Consider the following 23,383-nt stretch of genomic DNA (forward strand, 5'->3'; position numbering starts at 1 on the left):
CAGAGCGCGAATTTTTCGCGCAAATCAGAGTTGTATCTAAATAGATTCGTTGTTCCTGGAGAGCTTTCTTTCTCTAACAAGTCGCATCTCCTTACGTACATCTCCAGCTCAAAAGAAAGAAAGAAAGAAAGAAAGAAAGAAAGAAGAAAGAAAGAAGCATATGAATGTTCTAATATACAGAAGAACCTCTAAAAACTAAACTAGAGACAATAAATTGTAGTTTTTAAAGCGCCAGAACTGCGCAGTAGGTAATCATATACGGCGTAATAGAGAAGTCTGAATTAAATTTTAGCAGCATGGGTTCTTTGTAGTGCTTTAATGTGATTAGCATTCTGAGCCCATTCCAGTCCCTTGGTATCTATCTACTTATACCCTTTGCAATGCTTCGCACTTTTAAAAACCTTCAAGCGTTGTTCATTATGCATGGATTCGAACCCACATGCCCCGTGCTCCTCCAGCACGACACAATAATTTTCATGCGGAAAAGCAAGCTTTCGGTAACATTTCCATCTGGAGAGAAGCAACTCTCTGAAGCAAAAAGAATAAAAAAGGAAGGATCGCGTTAGAACCACCGAAGTGACTTCCACATAAATTATTATAAGTTAATTATCTATCCTGTTATTCAACAATAAAAGAATGTCAACCACGAGGGACTTTCACTAACCGTAATTAGCCGTACGCAAGCCTCACACTCAAGGGCGTCATTGGCACTGAATATGGCGATTGCAAAAACCGGTAACGTTATTCCTTTTCTCTATTATCGCTGCATTGCTCGAATGAAAATCATGCGAACGTCGACAGTGATCGCGGGATGAGTTATGCCAGAGCGTTTTCATTCGGGTCTTCATCCAGAATCAGTTGCCGCGGCGGGAAATATTGGGAAACACTTGATTCTGTAACATGTGAGAGTGGATCGCGACTGAACTTACGGCGCACTGGTAGTAGCTGGTGGAAACTATGGACTGGCATAGTGCAACATTGCAAATTATACTTTGCGTTTGCCAGCATTCATTTTTCCTTAACCATGGCCCAACCAGTATATTGAACTTTGCGTTGATTTTCGTAAAAGCGGTCAATGAAAGCTCGGAAAATTCAGCGAATTTGAGAGTACTAACGTAACCTAACTTTTGCACGCTACAATCCAATCAGCCTCGTCTTACGCTGCTGTAATTTCGTTTGAAGTTTGCTAGCATTTCGATTCGGTAGGGCGAATTAACGTTGTTGTGCCTATCGATTCTTTATTTCTGGCATCTTACGCCATTATTGATTACTTGATTAGGGTTTATTGTTTTCTTGATTGTTTCTTTATTTTTATGCGTGTCGTCTTTCTCTATCATTTTTTTTTCAAGGCAGAATGCACGTGCCGCGTTTAGCAGCACCCCTTCTACCGTATATTAAGAACTAACAAATAACGTTCCTTAATAATCCTCACAGTTGCTCCAAAGCCAATTACATAGCGGAAGCTTGCGAATGTTTATCGCTCCCTTTTTTCATTGTATGCTCCACGCTCATGAATTTGAATTGAGTTGGGTTTATTGATAGGAAAGACAGAGAGGCCGACCTGTGCTAGTGCGCTCTAGTCTGCTACTCTGCACTGGGGAAGAGGGAAGGGGAGTGAAAGTACTGGGATGCAGGATGATGATAAGGGAAGTGGTGAGTCCTTATGTACATGAGACAGTTGTCTTGCTAGAGCCGCTCGTCGAGCTTGGTGTCCTGCAGAAACTTCAACAATACTGTTCTTGCACGTATTGAAATTGCAGTGTCAGGCCATGGGCCGAGGATAGCTTCCTCCGACAGTGGTTGCCTGCCAACGCTGGCTAAGAAATTTTCTAACGTCCTTCGCTCCAGCATATATGCTGGGCAGTCGCACAGTAGGTGTTGCAGTGTTTCAGGCATCTGTCAGTGATCACAATCAGGGCTGTTCGATTGGCCGATGAGGTGCGCGCTCATGAAAGCATTGCGAGAATTAAGGGCAGCGCAGGTCGGGTGCTTTCTGCGTGACGCGAGCGCTGCTCACTTGTAAAGCGGGCTGCACCACTACAATAATGTTCGTGCGGAAAAGCAAGCTTTCGGTAATATTTCCATCTGGAGAGAAGCAACTCTCTGAAGCAAAGAAATAGAAAGAAAAGAAGGAAGGATCGCGTTAAGACCACCGAAGTGACTTCCTCACAATATATTATAAATTAATTATCTATCCTGTTATTGAACAATAAGGAATGTCAACCTCGAGCGACTTTCACTAACCGAAATTAACCATACGCATGCCCCGCTCTCAAGGGCGTCACTAGCGCTGAATGTGGCGATTGCAAAAACCTGTAACATTATTCCTTTTCTCTATTACCGCGCCTTAAATCCTGCCCTCATTTGCTATTGCGGTGTCGCCTCCTAGCGGCGTATCCTGAAAATGAGCCTGACAGCTCGTGGCGCCTCCTGACGATCGGTTCCCGAAACCGCGCGCCTCTCATCCTTCGATTGATCGTCCGGCGCTGCAGCGCCCCGCGCTGACGTCATCAGGTGTACCGAAACCACGAACAAAGCAGGCGAAAAACTGAGCGCCCGGCCTCCCTTGACGCACGCACGAGAGCCCGCACCGAGCGAAGGGGACGGCTGCTGGGGCGGGAAAGGAAAAAAAAGGGAGGAAAACGACGAGATACCGTGCGCTGCCGCACGACATGGCGGCCGCTACAAGCACACAGACGACAAGCCGAGAACAGCAGACGACCAAGACGACCTGAGCAGACGACCTGACGGAAGATACGGCATCGTCGTCATCTGTCGCCCGCTGCTTGCAGACGACACATCGGTGGGGGAGGGGGGACAGCAGCAGGCAGTCCGAGCACCATCGCCACCACCACCGACCACCACAGCCGACGACGAGCGGCAGTTTGAGAGGGAGAAGAGGTGAGGGGGGCGCATCGGAGGTGGGGGTGGGCTTAAAAAATCGTTCGCCGCCATATTGAGAGGCCGCATCGGAAGCAGCGGCTGCGGCGGCGACGACGACGGCTGTGCCGGGTGCCCGTGCTTTCGACGATGACCTGAGCGTCTCGCGATGCGCAAGCGGAGGCGTTGGCCGTCGTCTCCATGTAGCCCAGGGTAGTAGTGTGTACAGCGTCTTCGCTGCCGCTTCTTTCGCCGCCTCATCCGCGTCAAAGGAAATCGCCGCCGCTTCGGCAAAGCCACCGAGTGTCCGCCTCTGCTGCGCCGCCGCTTCGACGACCGAGACGACGACGACGTCGCGACTTCTTCTTTTGCGCCGCTGCCGCCGAAGTCATGCTACGCCCGACGCTGCCGCTGCTGCTGCTACCGCTGATCGCCGTCCTGGTGACCGCGCTGAGGGGCTGTCCGCCGAGCGGCGAGTGGTGAAACTGCCGTCTGTTCTTCGTCTGGACGCGCGGCGACGCTGAAGGCTTCCTTGTTTGTTTTGTGGCCGCGTGGTACCACACACTTGCGTGAGTGAGGCTTCTTGTTCGGCGTCGTCTTGTCTTCTGTCGCCTGCCGGCCGGCGAGCGCCAACCGCTCTTCCTCCCCCAGCCAACTCCTTGGTCGTCGTCTTTAGTTTTGTTCACTTCTCGTTCGGCGCGCACTGCTAAGTTCTGCTCAACTGCTCTTCCCAGAAGCAAAAGAAAGAAAGAGAGAGTCCGTTTTCCCTTCGTGCTCGGCATTGACCCGGAGCGTGACACAACGTGACGGATGACTGACGTCCTGCCGTGAACGGGACAAGATTTCTTACGTTACCAACGCTTCAAGCTGTTGCCCTTAGGTTAGGAATGGGCGGTGCTCAGGCGAGAGTGAAGGTCTACGGTGCGCCTGTCTCACTCAAGGTGTGTACAAACTCTCTGGCCGTTGTCACGCTTACACGTATCACGCTTAAGAGCAAAGCTTTGCTTCCCACCTGACCTCGAAGCATCCCTGGTAGTACAATTGAAGCCATGGCTCTCGATACTTGGGTCGTGCAGCCGCGGTTCAAAATATGCAAGTGCACTTATATGCGAGATTGCCTCCATATATGTAGAGTTCCGGGAGCCGACTGGTGCTAGGAACGGGGGCGCGTCAGGACCGGCCATTTACGCCAGAGAGCTGATCAATAACGTGCGCGCAAATAGGCATATTGTGCGATGCCACCCGGCTGTCAGTGTTAATGATGGATGACCTCATTTGGAGCACGTACTTAGAGAAACGTCTAATATGAAATGACGCTTGAATATAGGCATGACATGTACTTTTTTGAGGCCTAAAGGCTTGCATGGCATCTCATCGCGCCTTCTATTAAAAGCAGCAAAGAAAAAAACTAATGGACAACTAGTTAAAATTTTTGCTGGAATATATGCCAATTTCTCCGCGCTGATACTTTCAAAATTTGGTCGCCTTTCACATTCTATTTGTGTGTCGCTTAGATGCTTGGATGTTTTCTGTAAAAAAGCACTTTCATTAACCTTTCACACTACCTCTCCTCTCGTGGCATGTTATTGTTCCGGAGAGCCGTGGCGTGATGAAATGGTTTTTACATCCTAAACTGCGTAGCCTTTGTCGAACGAATTACGTCACACCAAAATACACAAGACAGTGGCGCACATGGCTTAATAAGGGGCTCAGCTGACGGCCGAGTCAGTGTTCGATTAGCTCTTGTGTCCTTAACGTGAAACCTACTGGAAAGAAAGCGAGACTTAGTTGTCGCCGCATTTCAAAACTTACAGCACTTGCCGCTAGGAACGCTGCGAGACAGTTCGAAGCTGATTGGCCGTTCGTCGGCTTTTCTATATGGGGCTTGCAGCAGCTGTCTGCTGCGCAAAATACGTCGTAGTCTGATCACTGTAGAGTCACCTTGCAGCCACATTTGGCGGCGCCGGTTTGTGACCGTTGTTTGCTCCAATTTCAGTGTTAAGCGTACAGTACATATTTGTCTAGCGAAACGGTGGAGGAAGCAAAGCTTTGCCTCTTGCGAGGATGTCTCGAGGCAAGCGGTTCGACGAGGCTCTTGACTCAACATCGTGTAAACCGTGGTTTCAGCACCTTACCATAAAACCTGGCACACGTTTTTCGCGTGCCTTCTACGAACGAAGGTACCATATTCGTCGCAAGTGTAGACAGAACAAGAAACTCCAGCTGGCTTTTGGTCACGACACGAAGGTTCGATTTCTACGTGTCATTTCGATAACTGCGTTATTGCTTTGTTCACAGGCCAGTGCAGTCACGCCAAGCGAGAAGCGTGCAAAATTTCGCTGGCACCTGAAAATCTTGCTGTCGTTCAGCTTATTCGTGCGTGCGCGTGCCTGTTTAGTTAGCGAACTCTAACCTAACTAGCATAACGTAACTAACGTAAAAATCTTTAGCCCTCCGCACTGCCAGATTTAGCATCCAAAGTATTTCCTAATTATTTCACACACCTTCGCACTACACACTTTAGCTACTCATCCCGTGCTGTTTCTTTGGGTAATCACCTTCGTCGTTAACATTCTGGCACAGCAACACGAAAACGCGAACCACGTTAACTAAATCGTCCTCCGAGCGTTACTTGCTTTTCCAACGCAGGACTCATTTGATGCTACTTCACCAGGCATTCAAAGTTGGTCCTTGAGAGTAGTGGCTTTGCTCAAGAGAGTGGAATGGTTTCATCTTCATTAGTAAAATATTCGGCAACGTCACAAAAGCCAGGTGGAGCGACTGACCGACAAAATTAACGGGACCATTACTTTTGCCATTACAACGGTTCAGCGCGAGTGTTCTGCATCGCTTCTCCACGAGCTTGCCTCGAGACTCCTGTCAGAATGATTAAGCTGTCCCTGCTAGCGCAAACAAAGTGAATTTTCCTTAATTTTCTTTTGCTTCCGCGACATCAGTGCCTAGAGACCCTAACACTTGTGCTGCTTTGCTCGCTAACTGCATCATCCCAAGTTTTGTACTCTCTTACACACCCAATCCCTCCGTATTCACCATTCATTTTTTTTTCTGCATGCACAGAAGACCACGCTTCTGCTCTGCACTCACTATATTCCGCCATACAGGGCATGATGACTACCGCTGCTTTCGATTCGCTAACCACTTTGCTTGCTTTTGTCTGCTGCTGCTCGCAATTGCTCGTCTAAATGACGAGTTTTTCTTTTGCTTATTGCTTTGTCATGCAAAATGTGCTGACTATCCTACCGTGCCGCTTGCTCAGTGCTTCTTTCCCATACGCACGTTGCTTACAGACAGTTTGAAGATTGCTGCACAACATACTGACTCTCAAATCTGAAGAATGAATTGCACCCAATGATACTCTCAAACTAAGTCAATGACGTTTCAGAAGCCTTCGAGAAGTTAACCACCAAGTGTGTTAAATAATATAGTAAGGCTTTTCAAAGGTCACTGTGTCATTGCCATTGTCGCGCTGTCATTGTGGCATTGTCAGTGACGTCAATGTTTTATCAAGAACGCGGTTTCCTCAAAACACTCGATTCCTCCTAATCACTGACTACGGTCGTATATTTCCGTCCTCACGATCGACACTTTTTGTATCTGAAGAAGGATTTTCTGTTTTTATTTTGTGGGAATCTGAGGACTTTTTGAAGAGTCTTCGGTGGGTGCCTTTCTTACCATGCCCTTTCCGGTGACTTGACGAATGTGCTTGTATATTTCGTAGAACAAAGATATATAGGATATATTTCGTACATTACACATTTCTCCAGTGACCTTTTACGCACCGCAATGCTGCAGTTGCGAAAACACTGCTAGGGTGCGAGATATATGTTTCTGATGCCGCACTCAAAACGTAGATATTGCTGCTACAGATTACAATTTACTTTGTGCGTTAGTATAATTTCAAGCTCAGGCTAGAGCTACTTAAAATTTTACCCATCTTTGTTTCCCCATTTCCAGTGAGCCGGGCTCAAGTTCTTCATAACAAATGCTAACCTAGACCATTCTGCGCCTTGTTTGAAAGCATCCTGGCTTACAGACAGCAGGACTGTATACTGGTGACAAGCTGCTTGACACGAATGTTCTGAACCGAATCATACCAGCAGTAGAGAAGGAAGTTAGAATCTCCACTTCTTTTTTTAAGATGACGTAGCAACTATTTTTAAGGATCGACTAAGTGCCGGCAATCCGTGCCTACCTCGCATTCCTGTTCAGTATTCCTTATCAGAGCGACGATGCTGTATATTCTAATGCAAAAATGTTGTAAAACCTGCAGACACGGACGCAAGAAAAGTGAACAACGCGAATGCCACTAGCTCGGCTACTTACCAACTAGCACAGCTTTCTGTCGCTCTAAGCTGTGTATTCTAGTCTGCGCTGAGTTCGGGATACATGCACTTAGCGCCTTCCGAGTCCCAGACAACCTGGAACATGTCCTTGCTTAGCGCTACAGAAAAGTACCAGTGCCTCTCTAGACGAAGTGGGCAGTTTGGATTGATAGCGACCCTAGGTGGCCACGCGGGTTCCATATATGTATTCTCCGCAGCCATATCGGCCAATAATACCGCCGAACCAGGTCCGCTATCTCACAATAAGAGGCACAAAAAGGCTTAGTGGCATTCGAGAGACCCCGCCCATCCTTTTGACATGAACTGAAATATAGAGAGGCAACGTCAACGAACGTGATAAATAATTGTATCTTCAGGAGTCCGAACCGGCGTGAGTGATTGGATGGTTAATACTTCCTCACATTAATCAAGTGCACTTACGCATTGATTCATCGAACCGGTTACTATTTCACCGCGTCGTTACTATCATGTAGACTCAGGTAAATTGGAACAATCCTTCTCAGTTGTTGACGTCGCAAACGGTTACTGATAGAATGTGGTAGTACGCGTTCGCAGACTTACCAAATGGTGTTCAAAAGCAAATTAGTTTGGTTCAAATTGCCATAATCGAGAAGGATTCACGAAAAAATAAGTGGCCGTCGTCCTCGTCTAGGTGGCAAAAGTGGGCATCGCAGCCAAAGAAAATGGACCACTTGCAGAATGGCGCGACTCCTCTTACGTGTAGCGGCAGTACTACAAAATTTTGTTGGAAAACGAGGCCCAAGTTCGACTGCTTCTCGACGAATTAAGTTCGTGGGCTTGCACCGGTCAAGTCCTTTTGCTTTCTTCGTGTAAATACTAGGGTTCTTTAAAAATAAAAGCTACATGTGCCAGACAAAAGTGTTATCTTTGGGTGAGTATTCATGGCGGGATCTACAATAAAAATCGCTAAAACGTTCGGGGTTCATCCTAGAACCAGTAACACGAAGACAACCGTCGACCATGTATCCCCGAGGCAAAATGAGCCGTCTTAAGCCACTTTGGTTGGAAAACAGCTTGCTTGCTCATGCGCAGTATATATGTGCAAATAGCTCATTCTCTCCCAGACGCGGAAATATGTTGGTGATGATGATGATGATGATGATGATGATGATGATGATGATTGCTTATGGAATCAAATTAAATACGAAGTGGAGACTTCCGCAGACACACTTATGACTACTTAGTGTGAGAATGCGAAAGCATTATAGTACCTTCGGTGAAATGTCTTTTCTTTTTTCTGCGCGTTCCTAATTCGCAAAAGCTCTCGCATGCGTTTTAACTGCGCCTCGGTAAGGCCAAATGAAAACGCGCCAAGCGTTTCAACGCGCTCACTTTGCCTGCGAGCAGTTAATAACTCGAAGCACCGCTCAGCGGGGTTCAGTTGCACGTTAATGCTCTTCATTTTGTACACACATTTTACGCACTCATGACGTGGCGCCACTTCCTGCCCATTGGCTGCGCCGTCACGTGACCAATGACGCACGCACTAAACCACACGTTCAGTCAGCCAGAGCGGTGGAGCCGCTGTGGCGTCGGGCAAGCGTGCTCGTCTCACAACCCGGAGTCCCGGGTTCGATTCCCACCCAGAACGAAATTTACCGAACATTCTTTTCAAAGGCATTACGTTACTCTGTCTACAGGGAACTCTCTGTGAAGGTGTACGTCAATTCGAATATTTTTGACGTGTTTCTACACTTTGCCGTCGGCCATTTTTGGTACCATCATTCGCTCAAGCCGCCGCCTACAACGCCAGATTTTCTCGTAATGGGGCATATAATGCTTTCGCGTTAATCGTCGCCTACCCCCATCGAAGCAGTTATATTTTTACTGTGTCCGTTGCGGCCTAGCATTTTGCGTATGTCTGCTTTTTCTTGTAAATTCCGCTACGGCCACGGTGACCCCGTCCCAATGTCTTCCATGATTTTTCTCCGTGAGATTTTCAACCATCTATCTCTATCGCTTACCAGCAAGAGACAATCGTGTGAAACTACCTTCAGCTTTAGGATTTTCACGTAATTGACTCATTTTATAATCATTATCTCGGCATTCAGAGCTTGGAATCAAAGGTTTAACCATGTTGGCGATGCTAATTGCTGAAGTCCTTTTCAATGTCGTGCGGTGGTCGTAGGTTCTATTGCGGAATCAGGACGAGTAGCCTACTACTCTGTGTCCGGGACTTTGCAACGGTGCACTTTAAGAACCGATGTTCCGATCATGATAATGAGGGATTCATCACTATCGGCAGTTCTAGAGGAAATCATGTGTCACGCTTTATCTTTTGTATCATTGGAAAACACGTGCACTATATCAACAGCAACGAATTACCATGAAAGAGTTTCTTTGTAGCCTATCACAGCCTGCAGTGACACAGTAGTCGCGTCATAGACTGGAAGAGTCATTCTAAATTGGGCCCCGTCATGAACCTCAGGGCTGAAGCTCTGACTGCTTTCAGGATTGTTCACTAGCTCAGCAGTTAGGCTGCTTAAGTTCTTGCGGTGCGGGAATCTTTGCACGTAATCAGTTTTTTACAGTGTGGAAACGGTGCCTAATGTGACGTTAAGCGTTAGCCTCCCCTATGTTGTGCTCAGGATACGGAACAATCTAAGACAGCTGAGTCCGTATTCACAGAGACGATATTACGTATAGAATTGCTCGTAAGGCCAATTTTTTTTTTAATCCTGATGTTGGACATGTTATTAGCGAAGGTGGTTAGAAAATGGACAAAGACACTTACAAACCAAAAGCTGCGTGAATTTGGCTTCTGGGGCCGAATCCACAAAACTTTCCGTTTGTAAGTGCTCTTTTTCGTTGGCTGGCCGTCCTCGCTAATATTTTGTCCAGCGTCAGGATAGACTGGAATTTTCTCTTACGAACGGTGTTAACGTAAGGGCTTTTTTGCGAATGCGAGCCTTGATCCCTTGTCACACGAAAACTGCATAGCAGTAAACGCGTAAATCGCCTTTTCTTGAGTGAACTGTTTGCTGCCAACACTGTGCCACGGCCTTTTTTTACATCTCAGCCAGCCGTGCATTTTTTAGTTTCGCTTAATCGAACATCGCTTTAACGAACCATTCACATCAAAGAAATTTCGCCAAGTCCTCATCTCAAGCCCCTGTTATTGTGCTTCACGGGAATGAAATTTTTAGTCAACGAACACTTTCTTATGGTTCTCCGAAGCTTAATGAACTGATGCTTGACTGTTTTCACTATCGAGTCAAGTTACCTATTTACATAGGAATAGGTGATAAGTCATGAAACACATAGACATGTGCAAAGACAACCAATAAAGGCGGTGATATGGCTTCGAAATTTGTTTATCAAGGTATTAACGCCTAACGCAAGCAGTATCATTCCTTAGTAGTATTCCTCAGTGTGGCCTTAAGGTCACTGAACCATCATATCCTTGGCAACGTTTATTGCATACGTTGACTTCTTCACCGGTGGAACGTTGTTTTCAAGTACCATAAAGTGCATTAACAACCTTTTCCGTCCATGAGGTGTGCGTATGACGATCACTTTCAAGCCTTTGGAACTGTGTATATACGACCGTCTCTTCGAAGTGTCAGTGACTTTTCGAATCCCAAGTTTCGTTCGCAACTTCGCAGGCCTTGTGTCTCGTGATTTACTTCAAGTATAGCAATGTAAATCTCATGAGATCAAAGGCTAATTTTTCGCAACAAACAGGCGAGGGATTAACTCTTCAGACGTACCTCTTCTAGTAAGATCATTGAGAAACGAAAGGCGATGACCGAGCCAGACATTTTGCTTTCCTTTTTCATTTGCTTTCTTTTTTCTACATCACTCATCGTGCCTTAATTCGCGCTGATTGATTGTCATAGTACAGTACAAACCAAGTAGCTTGTCAACTGATACTCATCATAACGTCCAACAATGCCGCTGTCTTCAAGAAAAGTCTTTAGTGCTTTTAAAGCGCTCTTCTGCAAGGACGTTATTGGCCAAGGCCCCAAAAGTTTCTTTAAACTGAAAGCTCTGCGGTCTAATTTAATTAGGGTTGATTTAAGTCGGCATCTTGATGTGTCGTGTGAAAAGTTTATTTGATATGTAATCATCAACCCTGTATGTTGTATGATGGAACCATTCAAGAAATAAGGAGTAGCCGGCGCTTCAAATTGTGCGTCAACATCTTCTTATATCATATAAAAAAATATACTCATCGTGGCTAACGCATAATTAGATTATTTTAGAATACCAACACTTCAATTTTACGTTTCCAGCACAAGAAGTAAAACAAAATAATTTACTTTTTCTTATAAAAAGGGCACATGGGCCCCATACCCTAATCCCATATAACACAAGTTTATGTGCGAACATAGAATTTTCTACAAGGCCCTATTTGATAACAAGATATAACGAATATTACGCACAAAATATTTCTTTTCATTATCCCGTTGCATATTACTAGCCTTACGAAAAGATGACTGTGCAAAATTTTGTCAATAACTTGCGCATTTGAGTCCACCAACTCTACAACTTAAGGTATGGGGACATGTTCATAAGAGTTAGCTTTGCTTCTGAGCGTCCTGCTTTTGACCAAGAGTCGGGAAGTTCAGTTCGTAGCCACAGCAGCTAAATTCTGATGGAGGCGCAATGTAAAGGCGCTCTTGTGCCCTGCTTTTGGTGCATCTTGAAGAATCCCTGATCTTCAAAACAATTCCGGGGTCACCCACGACGGCGTTCCTTGTAACCTTTTGTGCAGATAAGGAATGTTAACAAGGGAAGTTTTGGAATGATACATTTCTTTTTTCATTTTATACAGCTTTCACGGTAGCGTTGCGATGAAGATGCTCTTTGAAATAATTCTATCGGCGTCAGGACACTGCTTTCATTTGCAGAGCTCGTAGAGAAACTGTAGCTTGACGAATGTCATGTGTCACGTATTATTATCTTTTCGTTAGGTGCGCTTGTGCACACTGAATGTTGTGCGTGGGCTGGTTCATTGGTGAGCCTAAAACCTTCACTTGTGGTACTATGTGCTCCCAAAGTCGTTTGAAAAGAGATGAAAGTGCTGTTTTTTTTTTAACTCTCGCTTATCCTTTTCTCTTTGCTCAGTAGCACTTATCTACGTACTGTGCGCTTTAGACATCAGAGTCGCTCCGGTGTCTTGTAGCATGCAAGGCCAATGTGCGTTCCGTAACGACTATAGAAGGTAGAGAACGCAGCAATATTGCCTATTCAGGTCATAGTTATTACAGAAATTCCACTAAAGAACTAGTCAATGCAGTGTGGGTGTTTTCGAATCTGTAAAAAAAAAAGCATTCGCAGAAATGAGCTTTCGGTGGCGTATTAAGCATCTTTGAATAGGCCTTTTTGTGATATTTGAAAGGCTCGGGAAAGTAGTCCTTTTGGCAACTCCATTGCTGGGGTGAGGTAACGGCAATTTACAGCGTTCAGTTGATGAGGAGCAACGGTTCCTTTTCTTCGTGCGTACAAAATCTGTGTACCCCATCAATAAAAAGTGCACGATTAACCGATCCTAGCGTAATACGCAGATGGAACGTCATGCACTTAATGTATTGAATAAGCTGTAGAGATGCGTAAAAGCTGTACGCAGAAAAAGATTACACGCTCCGTCAAAGAGAAATATGTTCTGGAGTACCGAGTTAATATTGCTCTAAAGGCTTTCGTGGAACCGAAATTATCTATCTATCTATCTATCTATCTATCTATCTATCTATCTATCTATCTATCTATCTATCTATCTATCTATCTATCTATCTATCTATCTATCTATCTATCTATCTATCTATCTATCTATCTATCTATCTATCTATCTATCTATCTATCTATCTATCTATCTATCTATCTATCTATCTATCTATCTATCTATCTATCTATCTATCTATCTATCTATCTATCTATCTATCTATCTATCTATCTATCTATCTATCTATCTATCTATCTATCTATCTATCTATCTATCTATCTATCTATCTATCTATCTATCTATCTATCTATCTATCTATCTATCTATCTATCTATCTATCTATCTATCTATCTATCTATCTATCTATCTATCTATCTATCTATCTATCTATCTATCTATCTATCTATCTATCTATCTATCTATCTATCTATCTATCTATCTATCTATCTATCTATCTATCTATCTATCTATCTATCTATCTATCTATCTATCTATCTATCTATCTATCTATCTATCTATCTATCTATCTATCTATCTATCTATCTATCTATCTATCTATCTATCTATCTATCTATCTATCTATCTATCTATCTATCTATCTATCTATCTATCTATCTATCTATCTATCTATCTATCTATCTATCTATCTATCTATCTATCTATCTATCTATCTATCTATCTATCTATCTATCTATCTATCTATCTATCTATCTATCTATCTATCTATCTATCTATCTATCTATCTATCTATCTATCTATCTATCTATCTATCTATCTATCTATCTATCTATCTATCTATCTATCTATCTATCTATCTATCTATCTATCTATCTATCTATCTATCTATCTATCTATCTATCTATCTATCTATGCGAGCAATCTGCTCTACATTTCAGCTGTCATTATTGAAACCAGAACTGGAATTGTAATTACTTTTGCAAAACCAATCTCGCTTTCTCTAATTGGTCCCACCGCGTCGCTCCTTTAAGCCTGTTTCTTACTCGTGTTTCTTCTCTTTCCAGCGTGGGCTGTCCCGAGAGTACCGTTGAGATTTTATTCCGGGGCATTTTCAGAGAGCACGATTCAAACGTGCTTGTTATTCCAAAGTCAGCGAGGAGGAAAGGGGCGTCTTTTCTCGGCTCCTCTCTCGGTGCTTTATTCTGCGACCCGCACGGAGCTAGCATGGCTTGCAGTGCGTAAATTTATTGCCTTCTTTTTTTATTTTTGAACTAAGGGTTCTCGCCTTCACGTCTGCGTTCCGATCCGCTTTTGTTGTGGCATAAAGATTTTTCTGCGTCGTTTATGAGGTGTTAAAGCTTTGTGTGGCCCTTGTTCTGCCAGGTCGGGGAAACTGCTGACGCTATAGCGTCTGCAAATGAGGAAGAAGCTTGGGCAAGACATTTTTTTTAATATTATGGTAAAGCTGCTGTAATCAATATGGGGCCGTGGAGAATGTCCACTTTGCGGAATTATGTTTTCATCAGTTTGGTCAGTTTTGATCACTTGATAAGTGTCATCCTAGATGTACTGAAAATTCTTAAATGTAGTCACCGGCTGCTATATCCTAACGTATATTGCGCAATCTTAGGTAGCCCTGCAACCTGCAGCAGTGGGTAAAAAGGCGGGCAGGCGGGCAGGCGGGCAGGCGGGCAGGCGGGCAGGCAGGCAGGCGGGCGGGCAGACTTCATTAAAAGAATAATCATAATAATCGCTAATGGTCGGGGCGGCTATTCCAGGGCCCCGCTGGCTCTTGCCATGTTCTAAGCTCTCTGGATCAGCTTGAGCTGGTCGTTGAGGGCCGCGATGGACAGCAGTGACTCCCATTGCTCCCTCGTGGTGTTCGTGCCGTGGTGTTCTATGTGGTGTAGCGTGCACTCCCGCGTAATGTGGTCCAGGGTTGGTGTGGCCCCGTACCACAGGCATTCGCCCATAGTGGTATGTGCTGCGGGGGCCAGCAAGCAGCAGCAGCCTGCTCGGACACCGCGCGCCTGCTTGAGAGAGTTAGAGCTCGGGTCACGTGGCGTTGCGGCGATGCCCTCTACCCTGACGCAACACGCGGGCGCGCGGTCCCAGCAGAGGTGTTACCTTTCGCCCGCTGTGCTCTGTCGAGGCGCGTTGGGGACGTGGCGTTGCAGCCAACACGACTTTACGTGCCGTTTAGCTGCTACAGACTACAGACGTCAGGCTTTTTCGCTCGATGGGGTATTTGACGCTTTCGCGTCAATAAAAAGTTTCTCATTCTTTCAAAGCGTGCCTGTATGTATAGGCCTCATTAAACGAGCCGCAAAGGTTGGCCCGTAGCTGCCTATCCGGCCTGCAGAGCTGGCTTCTCCATTGTAAGAGTTTTTGTGTGGAGAAAGCTGCTTTACGAACTCATATTGTTATAGCGAATGAACGAAGATATATATGTATAATAAGACGTCTGTGGTTTTTAATTAAAGAACTGTTAAGCAAATGCTAATCAGCGCGGTTGAAAACACAACCGGCCGCAGATCGGATACGAACCCACGTATCTTATTAGTTGAGCTACCGCGGCACCCGTTTTCCCATCCACTTAGTCTATACTAGAAATAACCATGGGAGTGTTAGCCAGCGCCACTACGCACGACCAGTGCAGTAGATGTAGAGCATTCTATAGACTGCAGGCCTCACGCTGTAGAGAGAGAGAGAAAGGGAGAGAAAAAACTTTATTGACCGATAATGAAATGGAGCGCGTCAAGCGCCTGATGGGGTGGCTCCATCTTCACGGTTTCCATATGCTTCCAGGGCCGCCTGGCCCCTGTGGATCAGTCGGAGCTGGTCTTGCAGGGCGGGGCTGGATAGCATGATTCACTTAGTAACGCATGTAATACGCGAATTTTTTGGGCTCGAATGAAACTTGCCAACAAACGCGCACATGCTACCTGAAGGCATCAAAGCTGCGGGATTCGAGATCCCCGCTTTGTAATGAACGAGCCCGTCGGTTTCCTTTCTCGTTCATATATATGTGTGAATGTTTACTTTTCTTCGCACAGCAGCCACATTATATATATCTTTTAGTATTTTGTGATGTTATCAATTCAATAATTTACGTGATGCTGTTTGCGCCACTCTTTCTTTATCTTGGTTGTGCATTCAATACACCTATGTGACCAGCTGCCTGGGATCTTTAATGTCGTTCGCCGCGTAACTTGCAAATAAAATCCATCCATCCGTCCGTCCGTCCGTCATTGTCCATCCATTCATCCATTCCTTCTGTCCATCCATCCGTCCGTCGGTCCATCCATTCCTTCTGTCCGTCCGTCCGTCCGCCCGCCCGCCCGTCCGTCCGTCCGTCCGTCCGTCCGTCCGTCCGCCCGCCCGCCCGTCCGTCCGTCCGTCCATCCATCCATCCATCCATCCATCCATCCATCCATCCATCCATCCATCGATCCATCCATCCATCCATCCATCCATCCATCCATCCATCCATCCATCCATCCATCCATCCATCCATCCATCCATCCATCCATCCATCCATCCATCCATCCATCCATCCGCCGTCCGTCCGTCCCTCCGACCGTGCTACTCGCTCTCGCATCACTTTAGTCCAACCGTACCATCCTTGACGTACAGCTCCGCTTACAGCTTTCCAAGCGTACAGAGCCTGCAGAGTTGTACCGCTCGTTAGTCCCGGCACCTCGGACTCTCATTTTCTCCCTCCAGGGTTCGTGTGTGTTTGTTTGTGTGTTTGTGCGCGTGTGTGTGAACAACATCCCTGTTTGCTCCCAGCGCTGCTGGCGGAGCGCTGAGAGCAATCAATTTTACGCGCCACCTCCTCTCTTTTATAGCGCTTGTTGCTCTCGACGGTGGCGAACGCGCAGGCGCAAGCTGTTTCAACACGCCCGTGTTTGAGTGCGCGTGTTTTTGCGCGTGTCCCTTCAAAAAACAAAAAGAATGTATAAAACACGAAGAAAGTGGTGCCCTAAAAACTTGCTGCTTCCTCCTCACCTAGCCACTTCAACCTTACCCGGCACTTTATATTTCCCTTCCGGCACCTGTCAGAAAAGGGGTGTATAATGAGTCTCACTCGCCTTGTTTTCCGGTCGTTCCGACTGCCTTTTTCGTGCCCTTCGTGCGTCGACTACACTTTAGTTTGGGTGTTTGTTTTGGTAGTTTCTTCTTTCTCCCCTGTTTCAGCGTACAAAACAGGTTCCCCAAATCGCTGCAGTTCGCTTTGCCCTGCCCAGAGCTTCTCGCGCGTGATGAATTTTCACACGAAACTTTGGCGACACCGCTACCAGCGACATCGGCATCGCTCTTTCTCGATTTGCCACTTTTCGTTTGTTTTTCTTTGTTCCACTAAATTCCTAGAGGAAATGATGAAGTGTCTTTCTATGTATGCAGTTTCTTATAGGCACAAATTTTGGACTTTTTTAGGTGTAACAATGTATTCACGTGAGCGTGTGTGCGTCCTTGCGTGCGCGCGTGTCAGTCGGTGTGCGTGTGTTCATTTGCTTGTATCTGTGTTTGGGTGTGCGTGCGTGCGTGCGCACACATATACAGACCATGTACATATACAGATACAGATTGAAAGAGATCGAGCCATTGCGTGCATTCGTGTCTGTTGTTTTCTTTCCGTTTTGACTTACTCACAGTTCGGTTATTCGAGTGGGTAAAAAAAATGTTGGGAGCACTTGGAGGCGACTTCAGGATTTACAGGCTTAGGGAAGCAGTTGTGTACCTATTGGCGCTTTTGAGGAGCAACAACAGGGGGTGTATTCTGTAAGAGTCCACCTAGTGGACTGTCCATTTCGGCCGTTGTCCATTTCCATTGTCCATTTCGGCTGCTGCTGTCAGCAGGACTCCAGCGTATTATCATAAAGTCACGTATGAGCGACGTGATAAGCGAATCTGTATCAGGTCGGGAGTAGCCAATCCGCACTATATCATGGACGTAGAAGACCGACCTCGCCCCAGCGTCAACGAGTTCATTGCCGACCACGCCAGGGACTAGGCACATATTGAAACGTGATGCCAGTATGTAATAGGGCCCTGTCTTCAAGAAGCAGCATACCGCCTACAATGCTTATTTGACGTCACAGAACACCGTCTTGTTTTACGGTGCCTCGGCTGAATTGAAACAGGCGGCCTCCTGTCTGATAATCAGCTATGCGGCCGTAGATGTCGATATGTGGTCCAAACGTACTCGCTGGTTAAGTGCCAAGCTGAGGAATTAGAAACGCAGAAGTTGCGGCAGATGGTGTGGCCGAACGGTTAGTATGCGGGGTGATCATTTTATTTTTAAGTTTTACGTAATTAAAAAGAATCGCCTGTGGCAGATAGCATAGTTCTTGTTCTTGCGCTGGATTATTTAAAGAGGCAGAGATTACTAGCTCAAGGAATCGAAACACGTATTCAACTAATTAACAAAAATTACTAATTAACTTCCTAATTAGTTACCTTACAGCTCATATTGCAATTTACAAATCATAGCCGGTGAACCTGCAAGACGTATCCACTTAAAATACATTTCCCGGATGACACCATTTTCGAGATATTAGTTCCCAAAATGGGCGGGACGAAATACGTGGGTGTTTCAATTACTATTGTGCTTCAATGCATAAAAGAGCGTTTTGTTAAAAAAGTAAGTGGAGCAACAGTGCATTATTGCGGCGAGATTGATGGCTCATATCTTGAAACTGATGTCATACTGGAAATTCGTTCGCAGTGTATACACCTTGTAATATCGCCGGCTACAAATCGTAAATTGCAACATGTGTTGTAAAGCAACTAATTAAGAAGCTGATTATTGCTTTTTTTTTAATTAGTTGACCTTGTGTTTTGATTTCTCGTGCAAGTAATGTACACCTCTCTGACTAATCCTGTTCAAGGAATAAACTTATGCTATCTGCAACACCCTTTTTTTTTATTTCGTAAAACTTAAAAGTGATACCTCGTCTAGCTGCACTGTCCCGTTAAACAGCGTAGCTTTACGTAACAGGGTGAGCTGCTTCGGGCCACTGGAAGCGTAGTCGAACTTCTTCGCAATTCCATGTACTTGAAGCCCCCGCAAGTGGCCTCGGCTATGTCCCGGGAACTGTTTCAGTGATGCTGGTGGCCTGCAAGTTTGCCTGTATAACGAGCGCATAACGAACAATTGCTTTGATAACTCGCTATCGATGTTGTTGTTGTTGTTGTTCTATATTCAAGTACTCACAAAGCATAGCGGGAGTGTCTGGTCAGTAGGCGACGATTCGTTTGTGCAGCGCGCAGTACTGTAGCGTACGAGGACGGTGTCGGTAGGATTGCAAACTGGTTCTTAAGAACTCGCTTGTGTCCGCTGCACTGGCCTGCTGTGGTCGCAGTAACTGAATTCGAATCTCGAGGAATTTCAGCTTTTGTTCTGATTTTTTTTTTTTTTTGGGGGGGGGGGGGGGGTCATCCTGACAGTTAAGCTTTCGGCGCAGTGAGTTAGCCAGGTTTACCGCGTTCTGGAAGCGAATAATGCTCAAACAAGGCCAAAATTCACTTTTGGCTCAGCGTCCCTGCTTTGCAAAGAAACCATACGGCCACTGCTCCCGCTGTAAACGGCCAGTAATAGGCGACGATTAGACGGGACAGACTAGGCGTAAAACTTTGGTTAACGCGCTCTTAGAAGCAAAAAAAAAAAGTTGCGTTCATCTTTCTCGTCATGCCAAAGTGGGTGTATATCTCCGCAGGCTTTCCCGCAGATCTTGTCTCGCACGCATCAAAAAAAGAGAAGCACTTGTGGCCACGTGAAGGAGACGTTTACAGCGCGTTTACGACAGGTCTTCGACTATATCTATCGGATGCAAGCGCTGTCTCCGTCGTCATCTTCGTCCTACGAGGCGGCCACAATTACGCACTATACACGCCTTGTTGCGGCAGGGTGTCGTAAAACCACTGTTGGAAGTTCGCCACGGGTCCCACCTCGTTGCGGGACGACGTCGCTGGGTGGTCTTTTGCCAGCGAGAGCCCCGTTATTAGTGTCTTCACTCGATTTCATCTTTCCGCGTCGGTGTGTAGCGTGCAACCGATATCACTGACTACAGGAGCGGCCAATTACAGCGTTGCAGGCAGTGCGCGGGACCGTTAGATACTAGATTACGTTTGATTGAAGCGTTTCTTAAGGGGCTGTTAAGCCTTAGTACTGAATTCAGTTACCACTACCGGTGCAGCCGTGGTTTAAACGATGACGACGCCTCACGGATCTGGCTACTTGTATAAAAAGCAGGCTGAGCACCCAATGGCTCTCTTTCTACGGCAACTCCACCTGTGCCTAGAGCGTCGTACGTCTAAGAATAATTTACGTCCCCCATGGGGCTCATCTTTTTACAAGGCTGGAATTGTTTATCTTTCGTGCGTTTCTCTTTATCTATGCCTTTCCCTTCGTCAAGTGAACCGTAATGAGCAGGTGGAACGGCAAATCGCTAACCCCTCCTGCTTTTTGCAGCTGCTCCCCTCTTTTGCGGAGTAGCTTGGTAACTCTGTCAATGCGGGACAATGGGATAGATGACCAGGCAGTTCGCAGTATACCTAAGTTCTAGTTATTCCCAGTGCATATAGTTAAATTCTCCTAGAAGAGCATTTATAATGCAAGGGGAATTCCATTTTTGATTATGACGACCATGTGCTGCTGCTACTACAGCAGGAGCAACATCCCGTTGAGGTGGACACTACCATAACAAGCAGGTGGAGCACCAACTGGCTCTTCTTTGTGTGAGTGTGTGGGGGGGGGGGGGGGGGGGGTGCGCGTGCATGCACGCGTGCTCCATCTGTGTCTTGAACAGTCGGGTTAACTCCTGTGATATTTACATCTGCGGTGTACAGGTTGCCCTCATGCTCCGTTAGTAAATGCATTATGTTGAAGCACTTCAGAAAGTTCTGTATTCTTTATCATAAAGCATAGCGCTGGTTTTCATTACCGCTACCGGCTGTGTGCTGCCGTGTTTGCCTGACATTGCGACAACCCATGGAGCTGTATAATACAAGGAGAAGCAGGCGGAGCACAAAATTACTTTAATTTTGCCGCGAATCCCGTTTTATGTAGGTCAGTTAGATGACTCCGATCATGAGTTACGCGAGTAGGCAGTGCTCAGGGTTGGTAATCAGATTATTAAAAGTTCACTTGGCTGAACTGTGTCAGTAGGGTAGTTATCACAGGTGCTGAATTCTCGTTTCTATTTCCGCTGCCGGTGCCGCGCTACCGTCGTGTCCTAATTGGACACAGCCCATTCAGCAAGATAGCTACTATCGTAGGGAGCAGGCGAAGCACCAAATGACGCCCTATTTATTCGCTGATACTCCGTTCATCCTTAGGGTAGCCAGATAACTCCGATAATGACTTAGACGTGCGTGACCACTGAGTTGGATACGTGCCACGTTTAAAGACCGTATATCCAACGCTGTGGTCACGCTCGTCTAACTCATTATATGAGTTTTCTGGCTGCTTTAAGCACGCAGCCACTCGTGGCAAAAAAATCAAAATAAAACAAGGAGGCGCGAGGGATAGATATTTGGTGCTTCGTCTGCTTCTTGCGGTAGTCGGCGGCACCGTTAACTATGTACGAGTGCAGCGTTAGTACTGCGTTTTCATTCTCAGGCATAGAGCGCATTACTTCCTAAACGAGCACTTCCTGACCAAGCCTCTGCAGTTTTATTTCTTTCACTTTGTCTCGCTTCGCTAGTGGACACGGAAACTTACGATGCCGGAGAAGTCGTATTCGTGGATCGACGCCTCAGTGATGTTGCCAATTTCTTCGCCACATTCGCTTTGCTGCGAGAAAAAAGAAACAACACAGGCAAGACCTCGTTATAACGAAGTCAGCTGAACTGAAAATAACCCCCCGTATTCAGAAATACATCTTAACTTGAAATCCATGCTCGAGTTCATATAAAAGACGTCTGGTGCAAACGCGCCCAAGACGCTCTTGGCGTTTTTTCTGGTGCGTTCACGAAAGGCGCCGTTTAATTTAAGTCAAGCGTGGGCTTCGAGTTAAAATTCATTTATAAATACGGGATAAGGTTTCGCACGTTGAAATAAACCCGCTCTAAAATGGTGACGTGACAACTGCAAAATTCTACTGTCGCACTGGGTCAGCTCCCTCGTGCATCACGAACTGGTACAATTATTCCTATGGAACTAGAACAACGTTACGGATGGGACTTGGTAGTGTTCCTTGCCCCTCCAGGTCCGCAGAAAGAAATGCAAAAAAAAATCACCGCGTTTGCTGCACCGAGCTGTTGCAACTGCGATAAACTTCAGACAATTTGGTTGAATTGATTTTGTCATGATGAAGGATACCTATATATATATATATATATATATATATATGAGAGTGAATGGCTATGAAGTTCCAATAAAAAGGTGCAACGAAGGAAGCGATTAAAAGCCTCATTAGGATGAAAGCGCTTGATTCGAACTTTCTCTTTATTCGAAATTTCTCGCCGGGCAGATCGCAATGCTTGCGTTAAAAACAAAATTACTCGGAGTACACACACACACACACACACACACACACACACCCACACACACACACACACACACATATATATATACATATATATATATATATATATATATATATATATATATATATATATATATATATATATAACGAAATTAACCAGGCGCTGCTTGTAAAGGCCGCCGAGCAGTCGCGCTGCCAAATGCTAAGCTGCGGCGCGCTGCCATGATTGCCCGCCCGTGCGCGCGCCAGCCCAGTGGCGTATTGCGGCCGAATATCGTGTGGTCCGGCTCGTGAGATCAATAGAAGCTTGGCAGGTAACCGCTTTTGGAAACCGCCGGGTTCCCAGGCTCATCGATCTAGCTTCGAGAGACAAGGCAGAACAAGAAAAGAGGCCTTTCCTGCCACCTACACCATTTCTTTTCTTCCCTCCCCCCCCCCCGTTTCTTCTGACCCCCACCAACCCCTTACAAACGCACACATAGCTTTCTGCTCAGTTCCTTTCAGGACCCCCTGTTTTTCTGTTGTTCACCCATCAATTCGTGATGCGCAGTCGTTTCATTCCTGTCTGTGAGGCTGTGCACCCCCCATTCCCGATGCGCCCCGACGCGTTCCTTTCATCGACGCTCATCGTACGTTGCCAGGTTGCTTCCTTTAAACTTATTTCACTTTCTTCTCGGTTTCCTTGCGCCGTATCTTCTCGTGTAGGACTCGCAACTCTCGCGTTCGAGATCCGAACGGGGAAACACACGCACACAAAAAGAAACGTTTTACTAACGGTTGGATTTCGAACGCGTGCTTTTCAGTATATGTTTCATAGCTTCAGTAAGCGCTTTAACCTTGTTTTAATGCCTAGCAAAATGGAAGGCACTGCGTACGACTTTGGGTGTGGGCTGCTGAGGTAGTAAGCTCGAGTCTGTAACGACGGGACCGACATCGAGCGTGGTAGTGGTAAAGAATAAAGCGGAGCTTGATCAGTGGGGCTGAAATCTTGAGATGTGTGT

At 46.0% G+C, this 23,383-nt stretch overlaps 1 protein-coding gene across 4 annotated transcripts in view; it reads left to right on the top strand.

The window, feature by feature from the left end:
• Positions 1-23,383, top strand: part of LOC126544723 (cGMP-inhibited 3',5'-cyclic phosphodiesterase 3A-like) — a 343,612-nt gene that overhangs the window by 148,941 nt on the left and 171,288 nt on the right. The window contains exon 1 of one of the 4 annotated variants that reach the window (XM_055077820.1): positions 1,525-3,821. The exons of the other annotated variants lie outside the window; for them this stretch is intronic. Within the exon in view, the coding sequence (XP_054933795.1) occupies positions 3,768-3,821 (54 nt within the window). The 5' untranslated portion in view covers positions 1,525-3,767. Of the gene's footprint in view, positions 1-1,524; positions 3,822-23,383 lie in introns of those variants that run through there. 4 annotated transcript variants of the gene reach the window in all.

Source organism: Dermacentor andersoni, chromosome 10, assembly GCF_023375885.2.
Source record: "Dermacentor andersoni chromosome 10, qqDerAnde1_hic_scaffold, whole genome shotgun sequence".
NCBI classification, from domain to species: Eukaryota; Metazoa; Arthropoda; class Arachnida; order Ixodida; family Ixodidae; genus Dermacentor; species Dermacentor andersoni.